Source organism: Pieris rapae, chromosome 8 (assembly GCF_905147795.1).
Source record: "Pieris rapae chromosome 8, ilPieRapa1.1, whole genome shotgun sequence".
Taxonomy (NCBI): domain Eukaryota; kingdom Metazoa; phylum Arthropoda; class Insecta; order Lepidoptera; family Pieridae; genus Pieris; species Pieris rapae.
The window spans coordinates 1579384-1607134 of NC_059516.1; the positions used below are offsets into that span (position 1 = coordinate 1579384).

Sequence of the window (27751 nt, forward strand, 5' to 3'; positions counted from 1 at the left end):
ACCTACGTGAATAAATGATTTTTGATTTGATGAGAAGAAAAGATGGTTAGAAATCTTTCGGAATTTTAGAGTAGAACATAATATCCCACATGAAAATTCAAAAGCTTAATAGAAAATTCTGATGTTGTGCGGGCACTAATGCTGCTGTTGAAAGGATATTTTCACTAGGGAATGATTATTGAAATAATGAGAAGTCGCAACTTTCTGTACAAACATTATTCGCCGTCTCAACAGTCAAATTTAATGTGCAAAATTTAATTTATTCGGATGTGGCTACATTAGTAGACGAACACCCTCATTTAGCAAAAAAAAACCACTCCGAAAAAAAATATGCTTTTTAAAGAAAATAAGGTTTTTGTCGCTTTTTCTTCTTTTTTTACCTATGAAAGACAATCAAAAAATTGTTCGTAACCATATATAGACAATAGTATTTTACTTGCTCAATTCGACCTTTCTCTACGAATTATAGATAATCACCTTAACAGAGAAAAGTTATGTAACAATTAATTCAATAAAAGAGCGTAAAAATTCTTATAAGGCCGGCAACGCGCTTGCGAGCCCCCTGGCATCGAGAGTGTCCATGGGCCTCCAGCCCGTTTGCCTCCTATTCCATAAAAAAATCGTGTTGTAATTTTTTTTTCATGGGTAAATTACAGGAATTTTAATTAATTTTAGATGGTGTCAGAATAAATATTATTTTAGAGATAACTATCGAAATCTTTAAACATAGCAAGTATTAGCGTAACAAAATAGGTTCTTTAAAACTACAAACTTTCAATTCACTTTCTAGTTAAACTTGGATCGGTAACCAACACCATATAACTTGATTCGATGTAGAAAGTTGAGGTAAGTATTACCTGTTGTATTTCATTATTATTGATATGAATATATATAAACACTTTTAAGAAAATTAATGTTCATTTAGTGCCTGCTAAATTTGACTCGCACCGAGGCTTAAGACTAATCAAGATTACTGGTAATTTTTTGACTACCAGTAGCTGAGCTGACCTAACGTCAAATATGTACGCACCATATTATATGTATGTACTGATAAATTTGTTAACATAATATGTTTTACACAAATTCATTTAAGAAATTCCATTTCTTTATTGGCCATTGTTTCAGTTGCCAAGACATGCTGTTGTTTTCCTTCGCTGTACTGAAGCGAAGAATTTTCGATAGCATATATATATGTATGTCACCGGGATAAAATAAATTCCGCAATTTTACAATTTTTTTAGAAATTTCATAGGATTCTAAACGAGAGATGAATTGTATTTTTTTACGCCTTTATTTTCGCAAATTGATAAACTAAACGAACTTACGCGTAAAATAATAAGAAATAACCTATAATAAGTCCCTAATCTAACCGTTAGTTTATCAATTTACGGCGATAAATTTGAGGAAATGAAAAATATCCGCAAGTTTATAAAATTCCTAGAAATTTTATAAACTTGCGGATATTTTTTTGTGACATGTATACAACATCTCGGCTAAGGGCTTGGATATCATAGTTAGTTTCACGACGAGAATCCTCACTAAAAGCTAAAGAAATAGGACACCCTCCGACAGGATCATAGCCATGACCACCAGAGAAGTGTTATCCTAACACATCAAACAATACTTATTTTCAAACAAATAAATAGGATACATAATAATTTTAAAAAGCGTATGATTGTGAATGAAATTGCGTGAAACATACCGAGCGGTGATATTAGTTGTTTATACTACGTCTTTGCGTGTTGTTCTCACGAGTACGTAAGTGCGTGCTCCTATTTCACCATGCCTCCTGCTGATAGAGGACAAATCTTTGTTGTTAATTTTTTATTTATTTATTTTTTATTCTTTATTACTCAATATGTCATATGGAACATGGTGTAGTGGTTGCAGCTCCTTACAAGCATTGTGTAAAAAAAAAACTTGGCGATTAAAAAGAGTGGCGGAGAGTTTATTGCCAGTTCTTCTCTTCCGTTCTACGCCCTTGATTTGAGAACTGGCAGTAAATGTAAAATTAAATTCATTTAATATTTCTTTTTTTGACGTTCATAAGTGTACATTGTTACCTACATGAATAAATAAATTTTGAATTTGAATTTGAATTTGAGAAAGATTTCGTAGAAGAAGAGAAGAAAGAATAGTTCTAATCGCGTAAAACTATTGACAATAGAGCAAAGTGATGTTCTACAGTTTTATAGACAATAACGACATAAAATTCGCGATACCATGTTGAACAAAAAAATATTCTTTTTGCATTTAAAAGTGTATTAACCAAGGTAGAATTTTGTGCTATAAGAATATCGTCGTCCGACCGAATGAATGCAGATAGAACCTAAACAGTTATAATAAATAATCGGGCTATTTATTAATAAGGCACATACCAGTTTATAATTGTTATTATATTTAACATACAAATCAAACCACAGCACACAACCACAAAGATAATACTAAACAGTATAAAAACTTAATTTAACTTAAAATTATTTACGTAAACGTATTTTAAATACTATATAAAAATATAAGTAGGTAAGTATCGTAATGATCGTTAAAATTATTCAAAATAGCTCACCGTGGACGGTAATACAAAAATTTGGCTTTAGAGAATTCTACTTACGTATAGCTTTTATATATCCAAGTTTTTAATTAGGAACTAGTCTGAAAGTACATTTAGCATATTTCGACTTGGCTAACGTTGGAAATAAAGTTCAGCACATAACTGGATTGGAGAACGTTGGCTCGTTTTATAGGAAAATACAGTCTTTTGCGCATCTAATGTGACATGGTAAAGTTAAATCTATGCAATTTTTTTTATAAACAGGGGCAAACGGGCAGGTGGCTCACCTGATATTAAGTGATACCGCCGCCCATGGACACTGCGGTAGTGTTCCTGAAACTAGACTTAATTTTGAAAGATTTTGATGTAGGTACTCCCACACTTGCTCGAAGGTCTGAAAGTCTTGACGGATTCCCGAGGAAAAAGACGAAAGATGTGATAGTAGAAAATTATAAGTAGAAATCATGAAAAATGCGTCTGACTAAAACAGGACAATATTTAATAATTCAGACTTATCCATGGGACATTGGGACAAAGATATGGTTAATTTTCAGCCTCGTTTGGGATTTTTGGTCCATACACGTCGCTCTCATTTAGCGATTTTTCTCAACAATTCATAGATTATAGAATGCACGTTAATATTTTGGCAAGGTCGGTGCAGGCGCGGTGGGAGATGCTAATAGGGAGTCATCTGGTGCAGCGAAAGTAGACTCTCGGGCTATAGTAGAGGTTCGTATGGACGCACGGCGTTTCTCCTTGATAGCATGAGCGAGGAAAAACGTGCAGAAAATTCCGGTACTCTGAAACAAAAGCGTTTTATGATCAAACAATTCTGTTACATTAATAATTGAAGCACTGCTACGCTATTCTACTCAAAACACGTGTACCAAAGTTTGTTCCCATAAACACGCGATGGCTCCTACGTTTACAGAACCCAACATGAATCGTATTAGATTTTAACACCAGAATTAAAATAAAAAAATTAAAATAAAAAGTTTCTTTATTTGACCCAAAAACAAATACTACATTACATATATTACAACATTCATTGTGGTCAACCTTATATATAATATACATCTATGAGCACTAGCGTTTAAACTAGGCCTAGCCTGTACCTTAAACGCTAGTTTCTTCCAGTGTCATCAAGAAATTGGTCATTTAACCAAATGGAGGTGGAATCAAAGTGAAATTCGACAAAATATTTTTATTTTAAATCTTGTGAATGAGTGAACTTTTACTCTTAACTTGACGTCTCGTCCATAAAAAATGTACTGTATTTTAGATACGGGTTTATACTTAGGCCTAAGTTTCATTTCTAAATCGCACTCTTAGAGCCTACCGACCAAGTGAGTCACAGAAGGCTGCCTGCTTAGACATGTCAAGGATCCAGAAATGCCTCATGCAGCACCAATAAAGATAATAATAAGCATGTATTCACATCTTATTGGCATAAATAAAAAAAGGCAAAATGTATTTAGAATTTTACTACTCTAAGATTCGGCCTCCTCCATTTTTTTCTACCCTATTTTATTTTTCAATATAGCACTAATACACAGTACACAGTTGTATATATTGGTGATTTATGTCGACAGTAACTTGATGCGGTTGAAGCTAAATAGTTTAAAACTATAAACAACGATAAATTTACAATGATTGCTATGTGCTAGTATACAATAATCGCTATTAAGATGATTGTTCTTAACTTGAGTACAATGTAATGAATCTAAGAGGCTATTGTTCTAATAATTATGACTTATGAGTCACACATCTCTGTACTTTGTAGAAAAGGTTCACTACATTAAAAAAAACAGAATCGGAGTCTATATACTCCGATACTATAGAATTTTTTTTATCTATTCCAAGAACAACAAATATGGCTGACTAAATGTATAATACATGATTTATCTATCTATTTATTTCTTCACGCTTTCGCAAAGAGGTAGACAGGGATCATTTACCTGCAATTGCTATTATGCTGACATAACTCTCGCTTCATCCACCGTCATGGCATTCTCCATGCGTGCTCGTCGGTTCCTACATCCTGGATTTGGTCCAGATATATTATATATCCTAAGCATTCCCTTTCACGATCACGTTTAAAATCGAATTTCGTTTAGTTTTTATGATTTAATTATTTTGTTTAATTTATTTTTAGCATCTCTTTGTTATGTTTGCCTATAAGTGCATGTCACATTAAATTTTTATTTATGGTTCTCGTACCAATGTATCAAAGTGCTGACATAATCATTCTTAACTCATTTAAGCATATATACATAATAAAGGAAGCAATCTTAATTAAAATTTCATATGACCATTATACAATAATTAAAAAACATAAACTAATGCGTAACACTATTAACACAATGGTATTCAAAGAGATTTTATTCAAATGAATCATTGCAGTAATCGGTTTGTTTACGTGATGAACTGATAATCTGTGGAAAGGTTACGTTATCATATTTATTTATAAATCAAAGACAATAGAATAAGAGGTAAAGAACTGGGTATGAATGTGTTATTTAATTATGTTCTCGTATGGAAGGTATGCAATGACATCTCGATTGATAAATAATATGGTTCTGTCACTCTGTATCTTCTAACGCATAACAACACGGAGAGTTTTCAGAGGAGAGTGGTCTGATTAATACCCGTATTATCTCGACCTCCGCCGTTACACAACTGGCTTATGTGGAACCAGTTGCCCACTAAAGTATTTCCGAACCAATTCGACTTCGACTCCTTTAAGGAAAGAGCGTACAAATTATTTAAAGCCTGGCAACGCATTTGTGAGCCTTCTGGCAAGGTGAGGTTTGCCTCCTATTACATAAAAAAACATACAGCAAGGCTCATTCCAGGCTCCAAATTGTCGGCGAATGCCTATTCTGAAACCAAAACTATAAAAGATTTCCTCTCCGTCAATCCATGTACTGATTCCAACCCAATCAGGAACACGTCTAATGATGTTAGTATCAAATTTTCATTCAAACTTTCACGAAATATTTTTGTCGTATGTATTTCACGCTATGGGGTCCGGATGGAGGTCCAGTACTACAAGTTTTATAATAGAAGGAACCAGTTCCTCTTTACACAATGAGAAACTTACCGAGGAAATCTAAAAAGTGATTTTATATGGAACTTGGCAGTTGTTTTAGCTGGCGTTTTACCTCCGTAATTATTGTTTTATTATATTTCGTAATCCTACAGCTAACATTAATTATAAATAACAAAAAACAATTATCAATTATAAATTACAAATAATATTATTATGTACTTAATATATAGATTATAGGTTTACAAAAAGGTTCAAACCTTCACAAAAGGAAATCATTAATAAAAATTATTAAATACATAAGTTGTTTAGTGTGTTAAACATATTGAGACTTTTTCGTTCACACCAGGAAAATTCTCTTGTAGAATTCTATGTTTGAATTTACCAAACGCGTCGGTAAGCTTTTATTATTAAAAAAAAAATTAAACCTGTCTATGGTCTATGTCCATATGCAAACTTATATTTTATATACGTATTACATAACCACTTCGTAGTATCAGCTCGACCTCGTTTCCCCTGTGGAGATCTCCAATTTAAACAACTGATATCTAGCCGTCTCATCCTAATGTACCATTTGTGAGAGAGATGGCTTGTGTAATCACGGAGGTTAATTTGCTCCCACGCAGGTGCATGTAGCAAATACCTAATGATCGTTGAAGCACATCCTCATATCATATGATTATTGTTTTAATACATCTAGGACCTTTAATGGTATGTGAAATACAGAAGATATATGCAATAATTATATAATAAATAATAAAATAAAAAGCCTTTAACGTTATGATTACATGTTAAAAATGATGTGCCTAATGTAATATACTATGTATGTATTTAGTCCCTATCTATACTAAATATCTATCGACAAACTGTTATTAATTTCTATACCTACAGCTCGTCCTTTGTCATGGCTTTCTCTGGCGGTTTATGTCCACATTTGAGCCGCTACCATTTTTATATAGATACTAGCAGATCCGACACGCTGTTCAGTATGATATTTCAAGCGATTAGGATAATAAACAAAGTAGCGCTACAGCGCCATCTACCGGGCTGGTTTGTGAATCGAAACCATCCAAACGCATACAATAACATTGATGCTAATCGGTCCAGCCGAATAGGAGTTCAGTGACATATACACGTACTGTAGGATCATATAAAAATAATAATAACCAAAAGTTTTAGGCACATTTCGCCGCAAAACACTTTAATAACAGCCTCCTCCTGTTATAGGCGATCACGTGATTCTAATTTTAACGTATTTTGTAACCTTGACTTTGTAAAATGAGTTGCTAGCCAAGGTGTTAAAGCTACACAAACGTTTTACCAAACTCACAGTCTAAGAGCGTAATATTTATAGCTGGCTATCTGCGAGTTGCTGTTGTCTATAGCGATATTATAAATATGTATCAATCAAATGGGAAGTCCCTTAAATAAACGAAATTAATTTTAATATGGTGTGACTCGAAGTAGCTCTTGAAGTTCATATCGGATGAGATCATTGCGTATGTTTAAATTTAAAGCAAGGTCATTTGACCAAAACTTATCGACACAATTGGGATTTCTCTGAAGTTGCATCGGAATATATCCAAACTTATGTTTAATAAACTATATATTTTTCATTACAAAAATGTATTTTTATTTACATGAGAAACTTAATACATACGAACGAGATACATGTCTCCATCAGCCGTTCTTATTTAGTTTACGAGGCTCATATTATCTTTAATGCCCTTTTGAATTGGTTATACGCGCTAATACCTATTACGAATTTTGATGGTAATTTGTTAAAGAATTGTACACCTTCATACTTAATAGACGTCTTCAAATAATTTGTACAGGGCTTTGAAAAATCAGCAAACTCCCTCGATGAATATCGCGTATAGTCAGATTTTATTTGAAAGCTACTGTGGGGCGAGTTATTTAAAATCCTCTAAAATATCATTCTAAAATGGCCGACGCAATTCCTAAAACCGCACTTTTAAATACACGTTGTCATAGACAACTTCTATTGTTTACGAAATTTAAGAAATTTTAAAATAGGAATACTATTAAAATTTCGTATTACTAAAATGTATTAAAATCATTCTTCTTTCCACATCAAAAGAAGAATGATTCTGTATTTCGCTACTACCGCGGGCGCCACCAGTACAAGAATATGGAATAAAAGGGATCGCGGGTAAGGATTGGAAAATTGTGGCGAAAATGCGAGCAAGTGAAAGAATTTGGAGGATACCCTCACTCCGTCGGACCTCCAGTAATAAGTATTTAAACTAAATGTCAGAGACTTCCTGTAATCTGTTATGTTAATGTAGTAAAGGCTAGTATTATATTATACCGAGAGTTTTTTTACGCCGGCTTTTTCTCTCGGCCAACACCCTCTGTCTTCTTTGCCGATGAGTAGGGATGCCAACAGGCTCGAATTTAATGACGTGGAATAAGTGATACCATGATGATTTTATGTTCCAAAATAAACGTTTTTTTTTATTGAAGTTGTACTTCTTTTGGCGCATTAGTATATAGGGAAAAATGATGAGAGTAATTTGTACGATGCGCGCGCACACCTGAAGTAAAACATAGTAAACATTTTAGTTTTTTTATTGATAGTGTCGTTTTACTACAAACGTAGAATAACATATTTGAAAAGATTTTTATCTTGTAACACCAAAGAAGTATAACTTCTACGTGTTCATAAGTACACGCACATACTTTTTAATTTTATATTACCAATATTAATAATTGCATTCGTGTATAGTATCTTATTTTAATATTGTGTATTGATGATATTTGATGTAAATAATTTTAGCTATTCATATTTTAACTTCAAAACTAATGGGTTTATATTAAGTATAATTATATGTTGGAAACATTATTTACAACTATAAAATTTATATATAATTATTAAATACTACATTAATTAAGCAATGTACGTAACGTTAATGTATTGCTTTGTAAGATTTACATGCGCCTTAATTTGTATTAAATCTTACATCATCAATATTATAATTTTTTACTTTTAATTTGCTTTTGAATTAATTGAATGTTATTTAAGAAAAACCATATGCGAACCAGTAAATAATTGTTTCCCGTCCACAGAGAAGAATGACAAATCACAAAACAAGAGAGACGGGAGTTTCCTATGCCCCATTATAAAGACTTATATAATATATTATTATAGTATGTCTTTTCTTGCTTACTCATGCTATGACGCTCAAAAGTTTCTTAATCATAAGTATTGCCTTTTTTTGCAAAACTTGTTTATGAATTAATTCGAAGCCAAATTCACTACTAATGGTGAAGGAATTAAAATATAATTTTGAAAAAACGTGGACACTGCTGTTGACATGGTGTAATGGTTGCAACTCCTTACAAATAATGTTTAAAACAAAAAACTTGGCGATTAAAAGAGTGGCGAAGAGTTTATTGCCAGTTCTCTTCCGTTCTACGCCCTTGATTCGGGAACTGGCAGTAATTGTAAAATTAGAATCATCTAATATGTATTTCTTTATGACGTTCATAAGTTTGTGTTACTTATTAAATAAATGATTTTGATTTGATTTCACAAAAATGTTTGCACTAGACTAGTAACGATATATTTAATTTAGACTATAACTATTTATTAGCTAATATAAGAGCATGCCATTTCCTATAAGGCCGGTAATGCACATGCGCGCCTTCTCGCAGTGTGAATGTCCATGGGCGCGGTATCTCTTAACATCAGGAGAGACTCCTGTTATATAAAAAAAATCTTAAATAGCTAGCCTATTAATAACAATAACAGCAGAATTAAAATAATAAAAGTACTCCCAAAGACTACGACGCCACATTCTTGCCATTAATACGATAACTTATAACGATTGCAAACACGAATAGAGTGTTGCGTTTTGTACCGTGCGATCGAGGTCCCTATCGCTGTAAGAGTAACGGGCAGAAGCCATAGACACTGACATAACCAATTACCAGAGCTCGCAAGTCCGTTGCCGGATTTTCAAAAATTGGTGCCTACGCTTCTTCCTTGAAGGACTCTATGTGGAGTTGGTTCGGCAATATCTCGCTCTAAATCAGTATAAGAAATTTTATTTAAAATGAGGAAAAAGTGTCTTAAAGTAGGTATAGACCTTGAGACAATAATTATCGCAAGACCGCAAGATGGTTGAGGCCATTGCATGTATGGTAGAGTGAGGTCACAACCCACTGTGAATATTATGTCATTGTTTTAGCCTTTCCTTACGACTCACGTCATATTGGGAAATACGTACACATCATGAATAGTTAGACATATCTGAAGTAAATTCCAAGAATAATATAGAGTTTATTTCGTCATACTAACCACAGAATATATCAGGGTAAAATATTTGTATAAAATGTTACACAAGGTTGAACGTGATTTTTCTTGTCACCGAAAGAGCATAAAACAAAAACAATCTTCCATACAAATAAATATAAAAATAAACTATAAGTAACTGTTAAAATGTTTTTATGCTCAATTTTACATTGTATAAAAATCAATTATTTCCTTGCAACACCGAAGTAGAATCTTAAGAATTTTAGTTGTTAACACACCGCGAAAATTACCGCGAATTTTATGCCTAACGTATTCCAAGGTTACGTAGTGTGGTTGGAATTAGGCGTTTGCTTAATTTGACGTTTAATTTTCAAGGCCGTCAAGATTTCATTCTTCGACTACAAGTTCGTAACTAGTATTAGAAACAAATCAGACGTTAGAAAGATTGAGATTCAGAGACATGTATCACAAGCTTTTGACAGAACATTAAATTAATGTAATTTTTTTCTGAAATGGATTACTTAACCTGCGCTAAAAATCATGTTCTATATAAATCTTCGTCATAGAATGAATTCAAAGTGTGAAAAATTGGCCGATGGGACTTTATTGATAATTTGTATGGCAAGACGTATGTTAAGTAAATAAAGTGAAAGGAAACCAAAAGAAATCTAAACATTCTGTACTTAAATTGGCCTGATGGCATCCCCAATTGGTTTACGTACTTGCGCTCCTGAGTTAGTTTCAGTCCTAACGCGCCCATTTTCGGTACCTGTACTCCCGAAGTGCTGGAATACCACTTCAATACAACCCTAAAAAAGGCGCTCACTTTTATCGATTCAACTATCGCCCAATAACCCTCCCTGTTCGCTCTGCTAGCAGGGAACTTGCAACTGACACAGCGACTTCTAAGCTTAAATAGAACCAATCTCAAAACTATAATAGGGACAATTACGGGCCATTGTCTCCTTAATAAACATCTTTTTGTCCTAGGTGCGACCATGCCACATGTGCAGAAGCGGTTTCAGCGCAGAGGAATCAGTCACCCACGTAGTCCTGGAATGCTGGCTATGGCCACCAACCCTGTGCTCCAAACAAGCGGAAACTATTATTGTCTCACTGAAATCCTGATCTTTCTCGTAAGGTGATAACTGATAAGACATAATATTAAAAGAAATATTCATCACAAACAACAATACCTCCTTATCTTAATAGTTCGTATAAATAACGGATGCGCTAAAAATCTTTCTCATGATAATTTGTAAATATTTATTTTTAAAACAATGGAGGTCAATGATTGAGCGGACGTTGGCACTTCACACTTGGTTACTATTTTAAAGTTTAGTAAAGTAAAACAAGGACGCAATGACAAGGATACGAAAGGGAATGCTTAGGTGGATGAATGAGAAACGGTTAACAAGGATATACAAGGCAACCATGGATAGTGAAGTCGGGTTGGGTAGGCCTCGTTAGTAGTAGGGATTCACGGGTTCTGCCTCACTCGCTGCCTCAGTCAACCTAACCCCCCGTGCCGGGGACTGCCTCACTCGCTGCCTCAGTCAACCTAACCCCCCGTGTGTTTCTGGCTCAGCGGCAGTCCCCGCCTAAAAAAAAAAAAAAAAAAAAAAAAGTTTGGTCTCTTTCCCCACTAAACAGACCGTGCTGAGTCGATAGCACTCACTCCCGAAGCGATATTTCTCTCTGTTTCGAAGTTAGGTTTTGCTATACGTTGCAAATTAATCGATTTACTAATCACCTCATAATAAGAATGTAACGTCTCGTCCAAATCCTCATTTACTAATCACCGAGTCAGTTTCGTATCCATAATTAGCAAATTACCATGCGCATTTACCTGCAAATGCACCAGGACAGATGGGAAAAGGATTTACTGAACATTAAAAATATGATTTCCGTGTTTTATGTGTTTATTTGCATTATGTTACAATACAACTTTACTAGTGCCATGTCATTTCTTGGCGAGTCATACGAAAAATTTCTGAGGTAATCTTCCAAGCTGAAACCCCAGAACTTGTAGTACAAATATACTACACAATACTCCCCACAAAAGGCAGAATAGATGTCCTGAACGCTAGCTGTATTATAGCTCCATACCCGACAATTTCTTCTTAAAAAATCCGCTATTACTCTAATAGGCTTACGTCCAAATGAATCAAAATATTCTCCAACTTTTTCGTGGTTGATATGAATAGCTACCCAATGAGATCCTGGTTGTGAGTCAGGGTCGAGATTGCATATAATAAATGTGGGTAAGTGTACGTGCATTGGTAGGCGATTCGAGGGGTACACGCTATACTGGATGCTGGGATGTATTTTATGGAGACTCATTTGCAGGTTTAATGTATTCATTTTTACTCCAACGCGTTTGACCTTCTACTCTTTGTATTTAACAAAAACGGAAAGGACCCTTGAGAATCACGTTGTGCTTACTTAGCAATTTAATACTGTCTTCGAAAACTATCGGAAGTTTATCAGAGCGAATTCGCAAAAGCGACATTAAATCCATAACTGTTAAGATACTTGTATATTTAGAAATAAATAGATCTGCTTACGTTCAATATTTATTCATGATTTGACAAACTTACAATATTTAAAAATTACACAAACACGGATAAAATCATTACATTACTTATTGTACATACGTTATATGACTGTTGCATTATTAACAAGTTTGGTATAAAAAAATAAAAACATTTTGATTACAATATACTATGATAAGAAATAACAATTATTTTAGTATTCAGAGAAACTTATTTTATATCAAAACATGACTTAAAATGAGTAGACATACTTTTATGATTGCATTAATTATGATAGATTCACATAATACTTTCTCTTTTCATAAAATACAAAAGTAGAAAAGTTGCAACGGAATGTAACAAAAATGAGATTCTGTAGTTGAAATATTATTATATTATCCCATACATTTTCAGATAATGAATCAGTCATACATAATAAAAACTTACAAAATGTGATGTATCCTAACTTTAGTGACAAAAAATAGCATTTTTTCTTTTAAACATTATGTTTGGCGGTTAAATAGAAGCAACATTTACTAATAAAATTTATTAAAATAGACAGAAATTATAATAACATAGGGCAGGAGAAAGTAAATTAGATATTTAATTATATACTATAAATTCTTGTTAAACAGTAAAAATATTAACAGGTTTAATGAAGATCTAAAACAATAACAATACTTGTCTTTTTAGTAATAAAAAATCAAAATTGTTATACAATTATAAGAAGAAACTAAAAAAAATTAAATACTATTACCTATTTTAACACCAACAATAAGATTTAAAATTTACATGTTGTCATTAATAAATATTTATCCTAACTATAATTTTTTCAGAACTTTACAATTACTTTTTTTACAATTTAAAGCTAGTCATTTGTCAGGTTATAATTTTTATGATACATTGAATTCCTAATTACCCTAAGACCATAACTTTGATTACACTACTTATTTATTAATATTATGATACATTTATATATGATACAATTATAAATCTTAAATAATCCATAATACTAGTATTGGAATCTGTAATTAATTATTAACCATAAATATATTTATGTTGTGTTGTATAGATCTCTCAAAATCCTATAAGTAATTAAAATGTCATAGAACATAGACAAATCGAAAAGTGTATGTAGGTAAAACTCATGTGCGTATTCTAAAATATTTTATCTGAATTTTTTGGAGTTTAAATTATGTAGGTACTGATTTCGAATAAGCCTCTTAGACCTTTAATGTGAATAGTAGAAAAATAATAGCAATAGGTGAACAAACAACTAGTAATAAATAAGACGCAAATGTTGACGATTTGTTAACACAAAAATAATCACATAATCTGGAGTTCCTCTTAGAGTGGAATAATATAGTTTTATACACTTAATTAGTTCTTATAGTGTTTTAATGCCATCCACCAAATTAAAACTTACACAAACTACAAGGTACATACGCGAATGTAAATACAGATATTAGTTTTATAAACTGTTCTATTAAACTGGCGTTATTACATGAGTTACGTTTAATTTTGACAAAACTTTTGCTGGAAGTATGTACGAAATTTGTTTAAGTAATTTACTTTTTGAGGGATTCGTTATTTACTGATAAAATTTCTTCCAAATATTTATAAGAAATCTTTGTATTGTAGGTAGTAAAAAAACTTAATGTTTTGAAGCATATAAAAATAATACTAATTCTTTTGTGAAATCCTTCAGTGTATATATTTCAAATTATTTTAACTTTATTGAAAGGTGTATGTATTATATGTATAACAATCTAAAAATAATCAAAGAAATACAAACAATTATTTCATTTAGGTTTGAAGTGCCACAAGTATTAATCATCATTTTTTAAATATATAGCAAACGAGCCTGCGGAACGTCCAGTAAGGGACGACTCGATTTATTTTTATATGTTATAGTAAAATTAAAAAAAGACAAATACCTTCCACAAAAACTGCATAATATACTTTAAAATCTTGTAATTGTCTAGAGGTAGCTTTTCGAGAATCAATATTTTCACCTTTCTTGCCTTCCTAGGTATTACCCAGGCTGAAAATATAAATTAAATACATTCCTTTAATTATGACCAACTTCATTAAAATTAGATTAACAATTCTACTCCTGTTTTGTACATATATTTTCTGTTAAGGAAAACTAATATTTTTATGCCAAGACAGAAATAGTTGTTACCTAGAACTTTAGGACGAAACACGAGAGTAGTTTATTATTTTATATGAGTAAATATATTTTAGGGATTAACCTTAGCTTTATAGTATATACAAGTAAATACACAAATATACTAAACATGTATTTAGTAAAATCTGTAGCACATTTTAATCACATATTATTGAATTTTCCATCTATGAGTTTTATTCACTAATTGATTTAAATAAACTCGGTTATCATGTTATAAAAATGTAACAGATTTTAATGTATTGAAAACTACAAATAAATTTACTTAAAATATGCATAGATAACCCGCAAATTCTTATACCCACTAAGTACAGTTATGATAGTATGTTCATAATACAAAAAACAAATTTTATTATTTCAGAAATAAATAACATAAAAAACCAAATTTTTTTATGACGTAGTTAGCAAATATGAAGGTTAGTAAATATAAATATTGGTTTTTTATGTTATTTATTTCTGAAATAATAAAATTTGTTTTTTGTATTATGAACATACTATCATAACTGTACTTAGTGGGTATAAGAATTTGCGGGTTATCTATGCATATTTTAAGTAAATTTATTTGTAGTTTTCAATACATTAAAATCTGTTACATTTTTATAACATGATAACCGAGTTTATTTAAATCAATTAGTGAATAAAACTCATAGATGGAAAATTCAATAATATGTGATTAAAATGTGCTACAGATTTTACTAAATACATGTTTAGTATATTTGTGTATTTACTTGTATATACTATAAAGCTAAGGTTAATCCCTAAAATATATTTACTCATATAAAATAATAAACTACTCTCGTGTTTCGTCCTAAAGTTCTAGGTAACAACTATTTCTGTCTTGGCATAAAAATATTAGTTTTCCTTAACAGAAAATATATGTACAAAACAGGAGTAGAATTGTTAATCTAATTTTAATGAAGTTGGTCATAATTAAAGGAATGTATTTAATTTATATTTTCAGCCTGGGTAATACCTAGGAAGGCAAGAAAGGTGAAAATATTGATTCTCGAAAAGCTACCTCTAGACAATTACAAGATTTTAAAGTATATTATGCAGTTTTTGTGGAAGGTATTTGTCTTTTTTTAATTTTACTATAACATATAAAAATAAATCGAGTCGTCCCTTACTGGACGTTCCGCAGGCTCGTTTGCTATATATTTAAAAAATGATGATTAATACTTGTGGCACTTCAAACCTAAATGAAATAATTGTTTGTATTTCTTTGATTATTTTTAGATTGTTATACATATAATACATACACCTTTCAATAAAGTTAAAATAATTTGAAATATATACACTGAAGGATTTCACAAAAGAATTAGTATTATTTTTATATGCTTCAAAACATTAAGTTTTTTTACTACCTACAATACAAAGATTTCTTATAAATATTTGGAAGAAATTTTATCAGTAAATAACGAATCCCTCAAAAAGTAAATTACTTAAACAAATTTCGTACATACTTCCAGCAAAAGTTTTGTCAAAATTAAACGTAACTCATGTAATAACGCCAGTTTAATAGAACAGTTTATAAAACTAATATCTGTATTTACATTCGCGTATGTACCTTGTAGTTTGTGTAAGTTTTAATTTGGTGGATGGCATTAAAACACTATAAGAACTAATTAAGTGTATAAAACTATATTATTCCACTCTAAGAGGAACTCCAGATTATGTGATTATTTTTGTGTTAACAAATCGTCAACATTTGCGTCTTATTTATTACTAGTAGACTGTTTGTTCACCTATTGCTATTATTTTTCTACTATTCACATTAAAGGTCTAAGAGGCTTATTCGAAATCAGTACCTACATAATTTAAACTCCAAAAAATTCAGATAAAATATTTTAGAATACGCACATGAGTTTTACCTACATACACTTTTCGATTTGTCTATGTTCTATGACATTTTAATTACTTATAGGATTTTGAGAGATCTATACAACACAACATAAATATATTTATGGTTAATAATTAATTACAGATTCCAATACTAGTATTATGGATTATTTAAGATTTATAATTGTATCATATATAAATGTATCATAATATTAATAAATAAGTAGTGTAATCAAAGTTATGGTCTTAGGGTAATTAGGAATTCAATGTATCATAAAAATTATAACCTGACAAATGACTAGCTTTAAATTGTAAAAAAAGTAATTGTAAAGTTCTGAAAAAATTATAGTTAGGATAAATATTTATTAATGACAACATGTAAATTTTAAATCTTATTGTTGGTGTTAAAATAGGTAATAGTATTTAATTTTTTTTAGTTTCTTCTTATAATTGTATAACAATTTTGATTTTTTATTACTAAAAAGACAAGTATTGTTATTGTTTTAGATCTTCATTAAACCTGTTAATATTTTTACTGTTTAACAAGAATTTATAGTATATAATTAAATATCTAATTTACTTTCTCCTGCCCTATGTTATTATAATTTCTGTCTATTTTAATAAATTTTATTAGTAAATGTTGCTTCTATTTAACCGCCAAACATAATGTTTAAAAGAAAAAATGCTATTTTTTGTCACTAAAGTTAGGATACATCACATTTTGTAAGTTTTTATTATGTATGACTGATTCATTATCTGAAAATGTATGGGATAATATAATAATATTTCAACTACAGAATCTCATTTTTGTTACATTCCGTTGCAACTTTTCTACTTTTGTATTTTATGAAAAGAGAAAGTATTATGTGAATCTATCATAATTAATGCAATCATAAAAGTATGTCTACTCATTTTAAGTCATGTTTTGATATAAAATAAGTTTCTCTGAATACTAAAATAATTGTTATTTCTTATCATAGTATATTGTAATCAAAATGTTTTTATTTTTTTATACCAAACTTGTTAATAATGCAACAGTCATATAACGTATGTACAATAAGTAATGTAATGATTTTATCCGTGTTTGTGTAATTTTTAAATATTGTAAGTTTGTCAAATCATGAATAAATATTGAACGTAAGCAGATCTATTTATTTCTAAATATACAAGTATCTTAACAGTTATGGATTTAATGTCGCTTTTGCGAATTCGCTCTGATAAACTTCCGATAGTTTTCGAAGACAGTATTAAATTGCTAAGTAAGCACAACGTGATTCTCAAGGGTCCTTTCCGTTTTTGTTAAATACAAAGAGTAGAAGGTCAAACGCGTTGGAGTAAAAATGAATACATTAAACCTGCAAATGAGTCTCCATAAAATACATCCCAGCATCCAGTATAGCGTGTACCCCTCGAATCGCCTACCAATGCACGTACACTTACCCACATTTATTATATGCAATCTCGACCCTGACTCACAACCAGGATCTCATTGGGTAGCTATTCATATCAACCACGAAAAAGTTGGAGAATATTTTGATTCATTTGGACGTAAGCCTATTAGAGTAATAGCGGATTTTTTAAGAAGAAATTGTCGGGTATGGAGCTATAATACAGCTAGCGTTCAGGACATCTATTCTGCCTTTTGTGGGGAGTATTGTGTAGTATATTTGTACTACAAGTTCTGGGGTTTCAGCTTGGAAGATTACCTCAGAAATTTTTCGTATGACTCGCCAAGAAATGACATGGCACTAGTAAAGTTGTATTGTAACATAATGCAAATAAACACATAAAACACGGAAATCATATTTTTAATGTTCAGTAAATCCTTTTCCCATCTGTCCTGGTGCATTTGCAGGTAAATGCGCATGGTAATTTGCTAATTATGGATACGAAACTGACTCGGTGATTAGTAAATGAGGATTTGGACGAGACGTTACATTCTTATTATGAGGTGATTAGTAAATCGATTAATTTGCAACGTATAGCAAAACCTAACTTCGAAACAGAGAGAAATATCGCTTCGGGAGTGAGTGCTATCGACTCAGCACGGTCTGTTTAGTGGGGAAAGAGACCAAACTTTTTTTTTTTTTTTTTTTTTTTTAGGCGGGGACTGCCGCTGAGCCAGAAACACACGGGGGGTTAGGTTGACTGAGGCAGCGAGTGAGGCAGTCCCCGGCACGGGGGGTTAGGTTGACTGAGGCAGCGAGTGAGGCAGAACCCGTGAATCCCTACTACTCTCGTTATACCGAATCCTGGAGTTACAAGAGAAGGGACAAGATTGAAGTACTCATAACCAACGAGCAAGCATTTTCAGTTAACTATATGTACATAAATAGGTACAAAAAATTTACGTACATACACATCAATTATATTATTATAATGGCAGAAGCACAGCACAAGCACAGGACCTACAAAAATGGGCATCTTTGAAGGAGCGCTTTACCCAAACCGGGGTTCCTATTAATTCATAAAAATAATATTTATAATTTATAGATATTACTAACATAATCTAAGCTAACGGACTAATAAAACCAAAAAAAAAATTAGTTTCTGTAATGTACCAACTACCGACTATTGAAAAACACGAAATAAGAAGGTTTATTATTAGTATTTGTATCCTTTACCTATATTAATACCAATTAAGAGATTAGGATAGGTAGGTCTTCAACTCCTAAATTGAGAAAATTTTCAATCTTAATCGTACGCGTCGCAGTTAAAGAAATAATAACAATAATTATAAATATGGGTGTTCATGTTTATAATTAAAATGACTGATTTAGATTGTCCTTATACAGAAACTGAACAAACTTTATATAACTGCGAAAAGTACTCAGTCTGACAGGTCAGGAGCCCTCCTAGAAGGGATGAATGATACTTTAAGCACAAACATAGAACAAGATGAGACAGGAGCCACCAGAGATTATGCCTTTACTTATATAACGATAGGTAGAAGAGATGGCTGCTGGTGGCACCACAAATCATAAAAGATACGGTAAAAAGGAGTGTCGTGTATTCCCAATACAAATAACAACCTTTAAAAAAATATTAAATTCTACAAATAAATTTTAATATCAGTATAGACAACAACAACAGCCTGACGTGAATCGATAGGGCAATTAAAACTGTGATCATAAACATGCGATGACACTAATAATAGTATGAATTAAGTATTTTATGACTCACTCATATTCTGAATATTATTTAATTGTTTTCTTTGTTCATCACACGCTATGAACTGAAACAGCCGGGGAGGCACCGTGATTGCATAGACAATCATTGCAAAATGCATTTAATTACCAAACAATACAGATATAATTACAGTAGCACCCCAGTATCGTGACCTCAAGTACATAACAATGTTCCTGCAAGGTGCAATACTAGGTACATATTTATATAATTTCTGTCTTTTTGTGATCTACGAGTATGTTTCTACTTTAACATAAACATGGCTTTAGATTGTATCAATTTTAGTAGTATAATTATTATTTTTATTTTATAATATAATAAAAGTTGTAATGGGTTTTATCTAAAAATATATTTGCATTTATATCTAATAAGAACAAGCTGCACTTGGTCATGCTTAATAAAGGATTACATATGTTGGAAAGATTACATTGTTATTTGACGATAACAAAAACTACTATTTAATAAAATACCTAAGCATTATTTCTGACATTATGAAAAAAACATACTTCCCGCTTTTCCGCCCCGTAAGAGCCCCTATCGTAACTTCTCGTCTAGCGTGATGCCTAGGAAAACCGTTTGATTAGTAAATTCCAGTTTTCTACCATTCAACATGATATCACATTCCCTACCTTTAACATTGGTAAAGTAAATCTAATACATTTAGTTTTTTATTCGTTTTTTTATCAAGTGTCAAATTGTTTACCATTAACCAATTATGGAAGAATAATAGAGTTATTCACGTCGTCACGATCATGTGATCGTCGATCTACTTTAAAAATCAATGATTGGTCATATGCAAATAACAGTATATTCGGTTGATTCTGAATTAATTGGGGTAAATCATTTATGTATAGTTAAAAGAGGAATAGACCCAATATTGAACCTTGAGGAACGCCCATTGTGATTTCCGACCATTGTCCTTCAAGTAAGATCTTAGTAAATCAAGAGCTGTATTCTTAATCCGGTAATGTTTCAGTTTCAGCAGAATTATCTCATGGTTTACGCAATCGAACCAATAAAATAATGTAACATTAGCTCAAACTATGACAAAATCATTTTTCATATATGTACATGAATTATACTTTTGTGACAAATCCAATTACTGAACACTCCTACACTAATTGAACACTCCTAGTGTTCAATAAAAGCTAATAATCTAAATATATAAAACAAAGTCGTAATAGTTACACTACTTATACTCCATCTTCTTGGTCCGATATCTTGGCATATTTTTGGTGGTTTGTTCACAGCTCCAAATAGCATAGTAATAAAATATCGGATAAGTTAATAGTTATCGAATAACAATGAATAAATCAATTAATTTTACGAATGCAAACAGCATCTGTTGACAAATCTACGCATTATTTTACATCGAATTCGTGCCAGTTCCAGAAATTCCGATCTTGAGGTGAACGAGGAGGTGCATAACCGGGCTTTGATCTTGATCGAAGACATTTGTCACCTCATCAAAAAATGTTGTATATGAGAAAGTGCAGTATCGCAATATTGGCGCTAGACCGAAGAGGCCTAATTTGTAAAACTGCCATTCTTCTTTCGCAATGGTAAGCAATAAAACATTTCTGTATTGTATCATATTAATATAATTACCTCAATGAAACCTAAAATAAACTTAACTAAAGTAACGATATTATTAGTCAGTCGGGCTTCTGGAGTGGCAGCCATCGCAACTCTGGACGTTTCAGCAACTTTTGAACAAGATAATGCCGGGGACGTAAAGATAACTTCAGATATACCAGTAAGCTACCCTATGAGTATCGCTAGTTGAACGTGAAATGAATAAAGGTTTATAAATACCTATACATGATTTCAGAACAAAACTAACCTGAATAACAGACGCAATAAGCGCAACCATGGCGACAAAAAGCAGTTGCTCCTTTGCATACACGTGAAGCAAGTTGCCGCAGCCGCGCTGGTACACCGTGGTACAATCCGCAGTGTATGGCTTCTGTATTGAGTCCAGGGGACCCTGGCCGCAGCAGGAGAACGGCACGTGCCCCGTAGAACTGTAGTCTGCGGGACCGCTGACGCCACAGCATTCGAACTAGAATCAACATAGATTAAACATGTAAAAAATTATACAGACATGGATAGACTTTGGACGTTTGAGCGACATAATTGGAATCTCGGGATCGGTTCCAACGATTTTCATGAAATTAAGTATACGGGGGGTTTCGGGGGCGATAAGTCGATCTAGCCAGGAATAAATGATAGAAAATAACAAAAAGGTGGTGTTTGAGTAGTCCCAATTTAAACTGAAAAATGAATCTTCCTGACATCTAAAAATACTATTTTTTTAAACTGCTTTAACGACACAACAACACTAAAGCTATTCCAGCATATATATTCTATATTGTTCATATTTCATCATTTTATTAGTATGTAAGTCGTACTTAAATATAATTTTCAAAAAACACAATTTATAAAAAAATAAAAATACCGAGCAAAGCTCGGCCATCCAGGTACTAAAGTATTAAGTGAGATGTGGCCTATTAGAAGGCACACCTATTCAAGAGATGCCTAATTATACTGTCTACGCCTTTGCTGTTTTTAAAAGAAACAACGAACTAAATTGTGCAGTGCCTGGAGATGTCAACAACGAAGGCATAAAACACCGGCGTGCATGTGTTTTCATGTAACTTTCTAATGGGATATGAGTGGCCACTTTTTAGTTGCTTATTAGATAAGAGTAGAATATCAGGCACAATAGTGCCAAACTATACCAAAATTGGACTAAATAGTTAGTCAATTTTGTATTCTCTTTGCATATTTTTTTATATCTACTCTACGCATGGGACTTTTAGACCATATGTAAATAGGAGCACATAAACTTCAATTGGATAGAAATAACCCCTACAAGATGTGTAGATGTGTACGTAAGCATTATATGGGGGAGATTGAGATTCTTTGATTTTCTTATTTGGTGATTAAGGCAACAGTAATTAGTTACTTTTTTTACACATACTTCCCACATATTGTGCTTGAACTAGAACGAAATGCATTTTCAAGGATACCTACAAAAAATTATTACGTATTTTTGAGAGCTTTGCTTACTTTTACTAACAAGAGGAGGGGTGGGGGTAAATTGCAGTAAATCAGCTTACGTTATCCCCCCTAACCAATAAATCCTTCTAAATTTTTTATATGAAAACCATCTCCTCGGTTCATAGTAACTAGGTTTTTTTTTTTTTTTTACTTGGGGAAATGCTTTGCGCATACCCTTCCGCGGCGCGACTGCTTGGTGCAGAAGGATTATGTGGGACTCGCCATTGTGCATACCCACTAAAACCCCAAGGTGCCACCAACAATCGCCTTATGCGGGATGCGGTAACAGCAGAGCCTTATCCGCTTCCCAACACGCGATGCGGCGGTTGCGTCCGCCTCTTCCCGCCCATTGTTGGTTTGTGAGGATGCTTGACACAGCAAGCATCTTTCACAGACCGGGCCATACGCATTTACAAATAGCTAGGGGAGATCGGGTCCAGTACTTGCAGGGATGGGTCATCATCCCTTCTTTTAGACGCATGGACCCCTGCTCCCCGCTTAGGCACTTTTTAGGCGGCGAGAATTTGGTGAGCGCGTCGCGCGTTTATGCGACGGGCCTGCGGTTTTCTTCGCCGTCGCGGATGGGCATCGGGACAAAGCTCCCTGGTCCTTTCCGCCTCTTCTTTTATTTTCATGACCGCCTCGCAGAAATTATAAAATATTTTCCACGGGCCGTCATTTCTCGCGCTCACTAAAACCTTCAATACATTTGGAAGTGTTGCGTCCTCGCCCTGGAGTGCATCCAGCAACGGTCCCCTTTCCACGTCCCATGCTGGGCAGTCTCTCAGCGTATGCTGGGCGTCATCCGGGCTGTCTCCGACACAGTGGTGGCAGGTTGGTGCCTCTTCACACCCTACTACTCTGTGCAGATAACTACCGAAACATCCGTGTCCGGACAGGATCTGCACAAGACGATAGCTGAGCTGGCCCCAGCGCCTCCTTACCCAGTGTTGGAGCAGGGGTCTGAGGGCTTCTATAGTATATTTACCGGCAGTCGCTCCCGCCAGCTCCTTTTCCCACTCTGTTAGTATTTCTTGGGCTTCCAGGGCTCGCCAAGCGTTTATTTCTTCCAGTGTGGGGTTGCTTCCTCTTTCCCTGGTTTCGGCTCTCCGCCAATATACTTCGCTAAAAGCAACCGCGTCGAGATGCCAGGGTGCGGTACCGGCTATGACACACACTGCGTCATAGGACACAGTGCGGTACGCCCTCGCAACCCTGGCTGCGATCACTCGCTGCGACTGCCTGAGAATCGTGCGATTGTGCCTGGTAAGTTTGTCGGCCCATATTGGGCACCCGTAGAGTGCTTTCGCCCGGATCGCATTTGCGTAAAGGTGGCGACACCCCCCATTCGGCCCGCCGAGGTTCGGCATTATGCGCGAGAGCATGTTTGCGGTGGCGGTGAGCTTAGGGGCAAGTGCTGCGAAATGTGGTCTGAAAGTCCACCGTGGGTCGAGAATCAACCCTAGGTATTTAAGCGTGGTACCAACCCGGATGACTACTCCACTGACAATTATGTCTGCGCCTTGGGGTGGAGCTTTTCTGTGTCCGTAGAAGCATATAGCTTCTGATTTCTGAAGGGCGACCTCGAGGCCGATCTTTTTGATTTCAGAAACCACCCGAGCTACTCCAGCTGTCGCTCGAAGGCGCGCCTCCTTAAAATCTTGTCCAATAGCGACCACGAGGGTGTCGTCTGCATAGCATATCGTTGACACTCCCGGAACCAGTTCCCCTCGCAGCACTCTATCGTAACCTATGTTCCAAAGGAGGGGGCCAAGAACCGAACCTTGTGGAACGCCGCACTTGATGAGGTGGCTCCCTATGCTATTTTGTTTCGGGAAGATGACACGACGGCCGTTAAGGTACGATGCTACACATCTTCTTATATGGGCCGGTAAGCCGTGGTGGCGCAGGCCATCCAGGATACAGTCCCAGGGCAAGGAATTGAAGGCGTTCGCAATGTCTAACGACACCGCTAGAACTACTCTGCCCCGTGACACCTGCTCCTCGCACACTCCTCGCAGTTGCGCAATTGCATCGATCGTTGACCTGTTTTTTCGGAAACCGAATTGAGCCTCATGTATGTTCGGTCCTATAGTTTCCAAATGGTTATAAATTCGGCCGGCAATGATACGCTCGAAAAGCTTACCGGCTTCATCTAGAAGAACTATAGGACGATACGCTGATGGTGACTCCGGAGGTTTTCCACCCTTTTTTAGAAGAACTAACAGACCTGTCTTCCATGTCGACGGAAAAAGGCCCCTTTTAAGACATTCCGTGAGGAGGTTTCGAAAGCGCATGCCAAGACCAGCGTCGAGGGCCAGAGCCAACACTCGTCCGTGCATGCCATCGGGGCCGGGTGCGGTCTTCTTAGAGGACATGCGTGCTATTGCCGTCTTAAGCTCCGAAGGAGACACTTCAGACACTATTTCTCCGTGGTCCAAAGTCGTATCATGTGGGGTGCTCGAGGCGTCACGTTTAGGAAAGAGTTCTGTCACCACTGTACTGAGCAGTTCCGGCTCCATGTATGTCGTGAGGGGTGGGGCTCGCGAGCGTAGCTTGTTTGTAACTATTTGGTACGGGCGCCCCCATGGATCCCGCTCGAGAGTGTCCAGCAGTTCTTGCCATGCTTTCTTTTTTGCTTCGGCGATACCTGTTCGCAGCGCCAGTTTTGCAGCTCGGTATGCGCTATATGCTTGCCGTTCCTCTACTGCGCGAATGGGTCGCCTTCTGCGAGTCCTCGTGTAGCCTCGGCGAGCTGCAACACAAGCAAACCGCAACTGGGCGAGTTCTGCCGACCACCAGAATACACTGGTCCGGTGAGGTCCAGGGCGGCTTCTTCGCATCGCAGCATCCGCGATGTTCGTCAGTGCGCCACGAAACCACTCTGCTTCTTTTTCAGGCTCTACGGAGGCTGGGCTGGGGCACCAGGCCTGCACAATCGTTGCCAACTCCGCCTGCTCCTTGTTCAGACTCTTAAGTGCCCATTTTGGGCCCAGTTCTGTCGAAACCGGAACAGGATTTGCCGACGGAGGGAGGATGCAGAAACGGATATACCGGTGGTCCGAAAGCGTCTCAACCTCCGTCAGGACCTCCCAGTCCTGGATACAGCATGAGAGTTGGGTGCTCGTGAACGTGACATCCACAATCGACTCACCATTTGCTCGAACACACGTAGCATCAGAGCCTTTGTTAGCCACTACCATACAGTGCGCTGCTGCCCAATCCATCAACGCATTTCCCCGTGGCCTGGTCACCGGCGAACCCCAGGCCGCGGACTTCGCGTTCAGATCCCCAGCGATGACTAAATGTCTCGGGTGACTCCATTGCACCAGGGTTTCCAGTTCGTTTAGGAAGGCCTCAAATTCAGCTAGGGAGCGATTGGGGGAGAAGTAAGTGCTCACGATACACATGTCGCTACCCAACTTTGCTGCCACATAGCCGTGGCCTTTTCGGACTGGGCCAATGTAGGGCGAGCTGTCTGCCGGAGTAACGATAATTGCGGCCAGACCGTCGAGGTCGCCAATGCAGTTCGTTTTTTCGGGTATTGAGTAAGGCTCGGAAATAATGCCAATGTTGATGTTCCACTGCGCCAGACTCTGGTACAGTAGGTCTTGCGCAGCAGCGCAATGGTTTAAGTTGCTCTGGAGAATCCGTAAGGCCATGATAATTTACTGCGGTTTAAATAACCTCCATGCGCGCATTGTTACGCGGAGACTTTGCGGGCGACTTCTTTTTAAGTGAAGGGTGGCGTCTGGAAAATTTCACACTGGGAGCCGTGCAACTATTTCCCCCTAGCCTGTGATCCGCTTTCCTACCGGCCTCGTCGCAGAGTAGGCACTTGGGTTTTGCACTGCAGGAGGCTGCTCTATGGTCTGCTTGACCGCAGCGAAAACATAGTTGGCTACGATCAGTGTCGGACATGCAGCGGCTAGCTACGTGCCCGACTTGTAGGCATCGATAGCACCGTAGCTCTCTTGGCTTTGCAACACTAATATTTTCCGCCACCCAGCCGACGAGGAATCTCCCCGCTAAGAGTTTCTTAGTGGCCGTTATCGGGCAGTTAACCCAGGCTGCACCAAGACCCGATCTGTCCTGCCGTATGTTGCTGATCCTAATTTGATCAGCCAGGCACTCTCCTTTTGCCAAAATCGCTTCGCGCAGTTCGTCCGCTGTGATAGAGTCGTCCAGGCCAGAGATTCGGACATCGGCGCATCGGATGGGCCGACTAATCTTGACTCCACTGTCACTCAGTACTGTTTTGAGGCGCTTGGCAAGAATGTCAGCCTTTTCCCCGCTACCAGCTCCAGGGATCTGAATTATAGTGGCTCCGGTTGCCGCTCGGCGAAACTTAACACCCTCAATGCCAGCCTCCTTCAGATCTATTTGAGCGCGCGCTTCTTTAAGGGCAGCGGCATAGGTTACACCCTTAGCTTCGGCGTCTTTAGGCAGAGTCAGCACAATTGCAGCGGTGCGAGGTACTTTAAGCTTGGGCAGCGACCTGGCCGGGGGCTTTTCAGACTTTGAAGCTGTCACATTTTTTTGTGTTACCGTTGCCGGTTTCCGCCTTTTTTTGGTAACCATCGTCCAACCTTCTTCATTGTTGGTAGCCAAAGAGGGTCGAGTGGGTGGTAATACAATGGCACTTGCAGGAGAGGAGGCAGGGGTATTTCCTCCAAACATTTCCTTTCTCGGCACTTTTGCCAAGCTGTTTTGCTCTTCCTTTCTAGTAGCTTGCGTCTGCACGGTTGCCTTCTTCCGCTTTGTCTTCGGTGCTGCTGAGGAAGTGAGGGGATCCCTTGACCTCGGTGATTTGAGAGGGGGCTTCCCTTTTTTGCTTTTTTTACTATCTACAGTTGGAAGGGGAAGGAGTGGCGGCTCCAGGTTAGGTATTGAGCCGAGATCCTTTAGTTGAGCATTAATATGCTCACCTACCTGGCGGAGGATACGAGCCTCCATTTCTTCTACATTGACAGTTGGGTGGTCCTTCGGGGCCCCCTTCAAGATCAGCCTCAACTCGCGCATCTCGCCTTGTAGTAAATTAAGTTGTGCACGGAGGCGTTCA

General features: G+C 35.9%; 1 protein-coding gene across 1 annotated transcript in view; it reads right to left on the bottom strand.

Annotated features, from left to right (window-relative positions):
* Window positions 1-2896: 2896 nt before the first annotated feature.
* Window positions 2897-27751, bottom strand: part of LOC110996637 (23 kDa integral membrane protein) — a 29555-nt gene continuing 4700 nt past the window's right edge. The window contains exons 4-5 of the mRNA XM_022264412.2: window positions 21470-21688; window positions 2897-3351 (exon numbers count right to left, since the gene is read on the bottom strand). Of these exons, the coding sequence (XP_022120104.1) occupies window positions 3187-3351; window positions 21470-21688 (384 nt within the window). The 3' untranslated portion in view covers window positions 2897-3186. The remainder of the gene's footprint in view (window positions 3352-21469; window positions 21689-27751) is intronic.